The sequence below is a fragment of the Glycine max genome, chromosome 20 (genome assembly GCF_000004515.6).
Source record: "Glycine max cultivar Williams 82 chromosome 20, Glycine_max_v4.0, whole genome shotgun sequence".
Taxonomy (NCBI): Eukaryota; Viridiplantae; Streptophyta; class Magnoliopsida; order Fabales; family Fabaceae; genus Glycine; species Glycine max.
The window spans coordinates 19,039,091-19,050,049 of record NC_038256.2 but is presented as its reverse complement, the minus strand read 5'-3'; the positions used below and the strand labels follow the sequence as shown (position 1 = coordinate 19,050,049).

Genomic DNA, 10,959 nt, shown 5'->3' with positions numbered 1-10,959 from the left:
ATTAGATGTTTTGACTATATCACTCCTCTTGTTCCAATCATACTTGTGTAAGTTGGACATTGGGGCCAATTTTCCTTGGTTAGGGATAATACAAATATCAAATCATGTTTAGAACCCATTAGATAATTAAAGAATATTAAAATAAAATCCCAACCACAAATACTTCCTTGTATTGCAGAAATATCATTCTTCATTGCTTTACTAATATGAACAAATCCACCATTTGCAAGTCACTTACCTACCAAAACATGTTGTAATTAATGTACAAAATGCCAATCACAACTTATCATATGCTCTGCCAAATGAATCAGTCACCCCAACTGTTGCTCAAAGATTTTTCGCAGTCTTCTCCATGAATTCATTCACCTGTCTCAACAGTTAAGGATTAATGCTTTTGAATTGCCCTGAAGGCCACTCTTTCTTCAGGTCAAAAAAATTTGTCTGCTATGTCCACAGATAAAGAAAACGAAAAACAGGAGTGCATACTGACATAATATTTATAAATATAGTTTCGTTGCTTAATCATTCAAATTATAAAAATCAATTTCTGTAAGCTAAAAGCCTCATACCTCCAAAATTAGCAACTTCTCCTCTGGAGTTCTTTTTTACAGTTCTTGCCGTAATTGTATTCAAAATGTTGTATTAAAAATTGTTGCACGGGAGAAATAGGCATGATCAGGGTTGCTGATCCAAAGCAAACAAAGTAACACTGAATCACAGTTGAAACTTTTTTTTTTTGTTAACTGTTGAAACTTTGGGGCTTATGACAACATTCTAATGAGAAAGGCATCATCCAATATAGGTCTTGTGTAGAAACTCCTCAACAAATGTAGTAGCTGAGAGAAAACAGAAACACATAGCCCTAATGTTTCAATGCCATTTGCCAAAAAAAGAAGCCTCTTGGTGCTATGAAGTAAACGATGCCATCTACTCAACAAGGGAGGCATAAATTGGACTCTCGAGCAAGTGTTTTCCTTGGATATAAACATGGAGTCCAAGGCTACATACTGTTGGACATATCTTCTAGAGAAATATTCCTTTCAAGGAATGCTATTTTTTGTGGAGAATCCTTTCCCTTCATACAACACCATCTAACAGTCACATCTTCAAATAACAAACCGATTACTCTCTTTCCCTTTTGGATATCAATTTAGATCCTCCATTAGCTTCCCCAAATCATAGCTCAGCACTGCCTCAACCAGAAACCAACACTGCCAGTAACTCCTCCACACCAAATATCCCCATCACCACACCAACTTCTCAACCAATTCCTTTTCAACCACCCACTAGAAAATCCACCAGCACATTTTAATGACTACATATGCAACATCACTACTAAATCAATACAACGAGTCATTCATCTAATACTGTAATACATGGATCATATCCAAAGTGTCCAATTATATTACTAATTCAAGATAAACCATATAATAAAATGTAGGGAGCAAATTTGCAGGAATGGAGTTTTGCGGGTATTTTTTTTGTGTTTTATTGGAATCAATATTCTTTGCAGGAAAAACGAAAGGAAGAAAGCAAACATCAGAAGGAAGAAACTAAATTTCAATCTTAAAACTCAAAATTAGGTATTGACATTTGTTTTTAGGATGTTATCAATTTGATTTTAAAATTAGGATAATATTAGTATTTTAATTTTGTTTTACACTTTAACTCGATCTATAGTTAGAGAGAGCTATGGAATAAAAGTTTCCCCTATATAATATATAAACACAAAGGTCCATTGGCCTTTTTTCGCATCGTCTCTTGTCCTCTCTACTAACTCCTCCAACTGTTTAATCAATCTCATCATCCTCCTCCTCATCTTCAATGTTGAACCCTAAGGTAACTTCATTGTTTGGATTTAAGTACACAGGAAAGCCCTCCAATACAGAAAACTAGTCCATTAGATGAGAGAACCTCATGCCTAAACAGTTATTCTACTCAATGTGAGAATCCTAACACTGTCATCTCCTTTAAGGGGCGACATTCACAATGGCTTTGCTGACGCAGATCTGATGGTAGCCCTTTTTACCTTTGACGACTTTACTCATCAATCAGTATTTGGTTAATACCTTAATCCAGCAGCCTATAATTAAGTAACCCTTTCCTTAATCAAAGCGCCAATTTGGTAAGAAGTAGCAGCATAGTCAGCTAAGAAAAGCTAAAAGATAACTAGGTTGATAAAGAAGCTAAGATATTTTCATTATGAATCTGTCAAACACAATATAAAGCTACTTTAATTTCAATGGTCAGATAATCTGAGCCTTACACGTATGTACTCTAGCAATTATTGAAAACTAAGAAAACAAAAAGGCTGCTTAGCAAATGACATCATTGAACCATTGTGGTGGATGGAGGTTGCTGCAGCAACGCTCGGCTAGTTTAGAAGGAGGAACAGGGATCATTAGACGGGAATTGGATATATTTCATGTTACTTTCACTCTTGTACACATAAACTCCCCATGAACATAGAGGCAACTTTGTGTCACAGTAAACCTGTATGGTCTTCCAATCATTACCAACTCCAACACCTACATCCTCCCATTCTTCCAAACTGAACAAACCTCGTAGGTCACACAAGAACACATGATTCTCAGGGACAGGGACATTACGAAACTTTCTCCTTTCATCCTCAATCAACAAGTGAATGCCAACATTTATACTTCTATTAGCTTTGTCAATGGCATTCACTTCCCCAAATACAAACGCTATAGCAACCGCAGGGAACTTCCCACGAGCCTTGAAATCCGGAAACCGTCCCTTGTTAACATAGTGGAACCATTTTGGAATCTCCCTTTTTGGCATCATGACTTCTAATTCATTCTTTTCTTTTTTTACCTGCGACACATCCCACAAACAAAAAACAAAATCTTAATTATTGTCTTTTAATTGTGTTTTCTTTTGTTAACAATGAAATAAAATGGGAGGAATGAATGGAAATGAAATTGTGGAACTACACCGGTCAACAGAAAATATATCTTAATGACTATGATATTTATGTGATCATTTTTCGTCAGAAAACATTTGCTCGTTATCAGCTAAAGTAGTGCTAGTAAACCTGAATCCATAAGGCGTTTGATGAAAATTGATTTAAGGATCGACATTCTCTTGCATCTACTTTCTGAACACTTGATGGCAGTATTGAAGGCATTCCTTTAAGGTCCGTACAATAACTCACGTCAAGACTTGTCAAGTTAGTAAATTTCCCAATGCTCAATGTGAGATCAGAAAATCTGTTCCGCGATACATTCAAGTCTTTCAAGTTAGGAAAAATGGCAACAATAGTCTTAAGATCATAGTCTGTCAGCCCAGTATTGTCGAAATGTAATGTCTCTAGTTTTGCGCACGTTGAAGGACTTCCTATAAACATTCTCAATGACCTTGGAAGGAAAGCACATTCTGCAAGTTTTAATGTGACCAAATTTGGCAACTTAAATAAGCTACTTGGTAAATATCGGAGTTCCTCACAACCTGTCATCTCAAGATAGGTAAGGCCATTAAGTTCCTTGATGGAATCTGGAAGCTTCTGAATAGCTGTATATGACATAACAATCTCTAATGGCTTATCCATCTTTCCTTCGATATCTGGAAAGTGTGCGAGTGTTGTGCAAAGAACAAAGGAAAGGGATTCAAGAGATGGCAAATAGATTGTTGGCACAAAACTATGGAGTTGTGTGCAATTTGAAGCACTAAGAGAAACAAGGTTAGCGAGATGTCCAACTGATTTATGAATGCTAACCAGGTTCTCGCATCCATCAAGTATCAATTTTCTTAAATTCATGGCTCTAGACACATCAGGAAATTCAGAAACCTTATCACAACCGGAGATATTCATGTAAGTCAAATGGTCAAACTGCAAAACATACATAAAATCAGATAATCAATTAACAACAGTACATCAAAATCATGTCAATTAATTGTTTTCAGATTAAGGTAATTAGCAAAATATAAACTTTTTATATACAGTTGGCTTGGCTCACATGATAAGGTAAATTAACACTAATAAAAATAGAGTCAGGAAAAGTGTAACATAGACACAAAAATTGACGTGAAAAAAAGTAAGAGGTGTTACGTGATAAGATCAAGCAATTTAAACCTTTTCATAAAATCATGAAAAATAAAAAGCAACTGTACCTGAAATGGCTTTTCCAGTAAGAGTTGAGGACTTCCATTGAAGGCACTGATTTTAGTGGGATTAAATTCTGATGGCAAAGACTTTGAAGGGTAGTTCTTCCAATCAAGTAGCCTTAAGTTTTTTGGGAGATAACGAGGCTCATGTGAAAAGCTTGTGTTACGAACGATAAGAATTCGAAGATTCTTCATCTTCTCAAATACAGTATCAATACAATTAATTTCTTTTCTATGAGGGGGGTCGAGCATTATTCCTTCAATTTCGCTACTTCCCTTTAAATCAATTATAACTGGCATTAATTAAGTATTCATAATTTCAACAAAAACTAAAATGCTTAAGGATGATAAAAATCAAGAAACAAAGTTGACAACAATATTCTTACATTATCATCTTCTAATACTTGAAGAACATCTTCATGGTGCCATAATCTGCTGCGTTCGCCAATTTTATTGTATGCTTTCTCCTTAACTATCTCTCTACCCATGTCTTGTATTAGATCATGCATCCACAGGCAATCATAGTCAACAGTTAAAAGTGATTTATTAACTAATGTTGTAATACCATCTCCTGAGCTGAAATCAGATGCATCTAGTACAGTTTTTACATAATCCAATCGTTGCCCTTTGAAAAAACATGCAACATCAAGAAAAATAGACTTTTCATGGCGGAACAGGCTATCATAGCTTATTCTAAGAACTTTTTGAACATTTCCATGTGGACTTTTTTCATATCTATCCAATGCGTCCTTCCATACATCCACATTTTTTTTAAACAAATGAGAGCCTAGTACTTCTAAGGCCAATGGAAGGCCTTTGCAACAACTCATTGCTCGATTGGACAGATCTTTATAGTTTGATTCAGGACAACTTTTTCGAAAGGCATAATGACAAAAGAGCTCTAGAGACTCTTTCTCATCTAGCATTTTCACTTCATATCTCTTTTCAACCTCACCAAGATCTAGCAAATGTTTATCTCTCGTTGTTATGATGATCCTGCTCCCAGGACCAAACCAAGCACATTTCCCTGCCAAATTATTCAACTGTTTAATGTCATCAACATTGTCAAGAACTATTAGAACTCTTTTAAAACCAAGTCTCCTTTCTATTTTTGCGGTTCCTTCTTCAATATTTCTCCAGTGGATTTTGTCGTCCTCAAGTATCTCTGATAAAAGCTTTTCTTGCAGATGTTTTAAGTCTGTCTTAGGATTTGAGGTTTCTCCAACGTTGAGAAAACTTGTACCGTCAAACTGCTTGTAAATGGAGTCATACAAAGCTTTTGCAAGTGTAGTTTTGCCAATTCCACCAGTTCCATGAATCCCTAACAGGCAAGTGATATCACGAGACTCAAGATCTAGAAGTAATTTCAATTCTTTAACTCGATACTCTCGTCCGACTATAAACATTTCTCTAGATAAATCTTTAGAAGATACTATTTTGAAAATGTCAGTAGCAAGATCATCAATAAACTTGGATTCGTCCCTCCTGAAAAAACAATGCTCTTTAAATTAAGCAACAAATTGATTTTGCCAAATTATATTTTGTGTATATTGATCAGGGTTGGGTAGTAAAATATACAGAACAAATCTGGTCCAATCCAGCTCACTTAGGATATGTTTGGGTACCCATTTGGGGACTTGAAACATACTATTGAAACTCCAAACTTAGTTTAGTACCATGTTTGAATTTCTCAAAAATTAATTCTACGACCTACTTCTAGCTGGGGACAAATTTGAGTTTGGATCATAATCGGCAAAGTGTTACATCCCTAGCAGAAAATATGTTTGGAAATAAAATTTCTGGCCTATAATAACACAGTTATTCATAGACAGAATACCCAAAAGTAAAAGTAAAATAGAAAGGAGGAAAAAAATTACTAACCTGCAGAAGTAGTTATTATATATCGGACATTTTCATGACATTCAGAAGTACACTGAAGTTAAAAGATGTTCACATGAGGTTCAAACTTCATTTTGCGTAAAACAAAAATGATGAGGAAAAGTGTATATAAAGCCAAAGACACGCCACAAATCGAAATATGAACAATCATCCTTGGCCATAAATTAACAAGAAGCAAACAGCGAAAATTAATAACAACATATATATTTTACCATTTTTACCTACCCTTCTTCCAAATATTTTCCTTTCAAGTTGGCTATTTCATTCAAGGTTGACCTCCATTTGTGCACCTTCTCCAAGTCTATTCCAGGACTTGTTTCATGCTTAGTCATGGCCACACCATAACTTCCTTTCTGATGCCTCACATCCGAGGGATTCACTTTGTAGAAGATGGGCCAAACGAGCTGGTTTTTTGACTCCATACACTCGTGGATCTTGACAAGTTCATCGAGGCACCATGAAGAATCTGCATAATTTTCAGACAAGACAACAACTGAAATCCTTGCTTCTTCAATGGCTTTATGAAGAGTAGGGCCAATTTTGTCTCCATTCTTCAGCTCTTTATTATCCATAAAGGTGTCAATTCCCTTCAGCCACAAAGCATCATAGAGTTTACAAGTAAATGTGTGACGGGTATCTTCACCCCTAAAACTAAGGAAAACATCAAACGTACACTTGGTTTCAGACACTGCACCATGATTTTCCATGATTGTAAAAGCACTGGAGTGCAGACAGAGTATTTGGTCTATGAGCTTTCACTGAATGACTCACGCACATCACAAACAAGCATCACAAATGTCCTACAATATAAGGAAAAAAAATAATATGTTGTGTTGTTTTTACTCCATTTTTATATCTTTGTATAAGTTAATAAAACAAGTAAAATAGAAAACCAGATCTTATGAGGAGCAGTACTTGTATGAATATATATTATAAATTTTCTAGTACCATGTTGAATTCTTAAGGATAAAAAAGAAAGTCTTTTTGAGTGCATAATTCTCATTTGAATGAAACACGTCTAGATCATAATCATGAAAAATATAAAAAGAATAAAACTCACGCGTTTGTACAACTACTAAAACAGTTTAAAATAATGAAAACGTGTATGCATGTGCCATTAATGTTCATGTATCTCTCCCTCTGACACGTTTGGTCAAATTCAAAGCCAGCTAAACTAATAATAATACTAATTAAAACGAGACAGGTTATATGACTTTGTACAACTAATAAAACAGTATAAAATAATGAACTACGCCTTATGAGAGTGCATGACCTGCTGATTTGAATAAAACATGTACAAGTCTAGATCATATTCATAATAAATAAATATAAAAAGAATAAAACTCATCATACTTTATGCCTTTCTACAACTACTAAAACTGTTTAAAACAGTTTATGTATCCCTCTCTCTGCCACGTTTGGCATATTTAAACCCAGATATTTTGAGTAAATTAAGCTTGTAATATTTTACACTAATTATTACATCATTAAAAGTATTATAAAAATATATTTTTTGCAGTCTAACGGCCTTAAATTATTATAACCATATATTAGGTTGATTATATTATTTATTTTAAAGTTTGTCAAATGATCTATCAATAATAAAATAAGCAAATCATTTATGTTTTATATATTTTAAAAGTATAAATGAAAGTAAATCAACGAATGTGTTTTATTAAGTGTAACTTGTTTCTTTTTTTTTTATCAGAAGTGTTAGAATAATCTGACGCATATGAATTAAGGGCCTAAACTTGATTTAATAAAATAAAGGGACCTATTGAGAAACATGGGAAGTTAATAAACTTTCGATAACTAACTTGTGGAAGTTTGTTAAACTTATGGGACGTTAATAAACTTCCGATAACTAACTTGATGGAAGTTGGCTAATAAAAGGCAAATGGTTCTGTTTCTGCCATAAGCGTTTTTCTCTAATTACCATCAAGAACGTGAGAGGAAAATAAAAGAAAGGAAAAAGATAGATTGGAACAAAGAAGATTAAAGAACTTATGTCTTTCATGGATCAAGATAAGTTCTACTTATTTTCAAACTGTATGAGGGAATCGTAGATTTTAAGATCCTTACAATATGTAATAGATTCATTGAACATAAATGTATGGAATCTATAACTAACATGTGGTATTAGAGCCATAGGTTATTAAATTTATTATTCTCCATGAATGATGTTTCTTCCACACATTGTATGAATTTGATTCCAATTGGAAAATTATTCAAACCATTTTGTTTTCTGTTGTGCATATTATAATTGTTTTCGAGTTTGGAATGCCCTGAATCCAATTTTTTGAATGTCTTGAATTGAAATTCAATATCCCTCTCTTACGCCAATTTCAATTCAAAATTGGATCAAGTAATTTGGATTAAATGTATGATAGATTTGTAATCACCAAAGTGGTCAAATCTTTATGCTTTGTTTAATTCCAAATTAGTGACAATTTTATTTTAATTACCCATAGAATGAATGCTAAATTATAGATTATTGGTTTATGGATTAATTGAAGTTCATTATTATAAGACATTTATGGATCACCCAAAGATTGATTAGATGTTCTTATAATTTATGGATATGATTGTTGGTAGTAAGTATGCATTATTAGTTTTATTTATATATCCAAAGATAATAAGTATTTCTAACTAATGCATATGCCTTACCAAATAATGTTAAAATTATTAGCATCGGTATGTTTTTTGTGTATTAATGTATCACCCAAAGGAGAACATTAGTATACATAGAATGTTTGTTTGTTATTTGAATTTGTATTGTATGTTTAACTCATGACTCAAAGTATCAATGTTGAGCATGTGTTAATTGCCGTATCCCTTCCTGTATCTTTGCATTCTCTTGGTATGTCTATTCCGGTTTTTAATTGGTTAAATTTCTCTGATTGGAGCGAACAAGTCCAATTTCACGTAGGTGTGTTGGATCTTGATTTGTCTCTTCAAGTTGAAAAAACCTGCTGTTATTACTGATGCTAGTATGAATGAAGAGAAAACCCATTATAAGTGTGACACCCTCTACCCCGACATATATATAAATAAATAAAATGTATAAAAAATATATTGGTAAACAAAATCATATGGATAAAAGATTCACATTCACTTCAATTACCAAATAAAACTTATTAAAAACAAATTCGACTCAAAATAAGGCCGTCAAAATTTATAAAAATATTTTGTTAAATCAGTGAGGTGAAATAAAATAGACTAACATCATAAAATTAATATAAAAACTTATATCTCAATATCACATCTTATCAGAGCGTTATGTCCCGACGTCCTTCAGCACAATATTCCTTAAAGCAGTTCACCTAGTCATCTGCTCCCCCGAACACAAAGTTCAAGATCATCACAGGATCCAAACACAAACAGTAAACCAAGAGTGAGTTATCACATTCCTAACTAATAGAGAAATAAGACAATTAGATATATATATATATATATATATATATATATATATATATATATATATATATATATATCATAAACCAAATAAATCTTACTTACACGTAATTCCACCACTTTGTCATTCAAAGTTCACTTTTCATCCATCAATCACACTTCAACAGGCTCAAAATAGAAGTATGTTATTGTATTGTCATGCAATGTTTTTTAATTTACACTGAACATTTGTTACCTTGCTATCGATTTTCATTCTTCTTTTTTTGCGCAAGGATGGGGATGTTGATTTAAATGTCTCTCCTCAAACACTAGATAGGCTATTGGGTTGTTTCCTTGCATTCAAAGTGAAGGTGCAACCAAGGTTCAGGAATTTTGTTGTTCTTAAATATTCAGATGAATCAGACTTGATCAATGTTGTGCTAGATATGATTCCCGATAGTGAGGTTGTGTTTTGTCAAATCTATTTTAGTTATTGTGAGTGTATGCATATATTCCATTTGTTTTTTAACTGTCGATTCATATATCATCTAGCCATGTTGCAAGATCGAGAATTCAATACTTGAGTCGACCGATCCTACAGTGCTTGAATCTGTGAGCTAACATTGTCTTTCTTTGTTTTTCTTGGTTTATGTTGCAATGATGGCAACAAAATTTAGTTGACTCATCAATCAATATTTGATGCAGCAATCTCTGTCTATTACCACTGATCATGATCGGTCAATGCTTGGCTCAAGTGAGCCTACAAAGTTTGAATCTGTAAGTTGGGGTTGTCGTTGTGTGTTTTTGCTGGTGTATTTTTGGATGATGTCAACATAATTTAGCTTACTGATCAATTAATATTTTATGCAGCAATCAGTGTCTGTTACCGGGGATCATGACCCTCTTCCCAGGATTCCATTAACACCAACTAAGCGTGTATCTTCTGATGAGTTGAATAATGAGCAAAAAAACTTTCAGATTTCACCTGCTAAAGTTTCCTCGAACAAGCTAGCCAAACATTCTTAACCTGAATGAATTATGTTGTTGAAATGTTGCCTTGGATGTTTTTTGATGATCGTATGGTCAAATTGTAATATTTACCCGTCGCAGTTTTTGTGGTTTTTAAACTCTTTGCATGGAGGACGTTGTTGGAACATTAATTTTCGTTAAATAGATTTTGTAGTTGCAAACAAAACTGGTAAATGTTAACGAGTTAAGATAACTGATAAAGACAGATTGAATGCAAGGATTATTTCGGTTCAATACAAGAATGCTGATAAATGTTAACAAGTCCAGATAACTCATGAATTAAGGTTTTTTTTTGGAGGGAATTGCACATGAACTAAAATATAAGCTGACATTTACTAATTAAAAACTCAGTTTTTTGACTACTCAAATATTGATGGTAAGTCATTAGAATCAGTAAAATAGGAAATTGCTATTGCACAACTAATTTGGAAATTTAGTATAATCAGTGCTAAGTGAGGACAGATTCAAGGCAAGGATTATTTCGATTCTATTAGAGATGAGAATAGCAAATAT

The 10,959-nt window shown here is 33.4% G+C and overlaps 1 protein-coding gene across 1 annotated transcript; it reads right to left on the bottom strand.

Annotated features, from left to right (window-relative positions):
• Window positions 1-4,065: 4,065 nt before the first annotated feature.
• LOC100305459 (disease resistance protein) lies at window positions 4,066-5,531 on the bottom strand. Its single transcript, NM_001248755.1, has 2 exons — window positions 4,512-5,531; window positions 4,066-4,401 (listed from the first exon to the last, which is right to left on the bottom strand). Exons 1-2 carry the CDS (start codon window positions 5,529-5,531, stop codon window positions 4,066-4,068), a joined length of 1,356 nt encoding a protein of 451 aa, NP_001235684.1.
• Window positions 5,532-10,959: the final 5,428 nt, after the last annotated feature.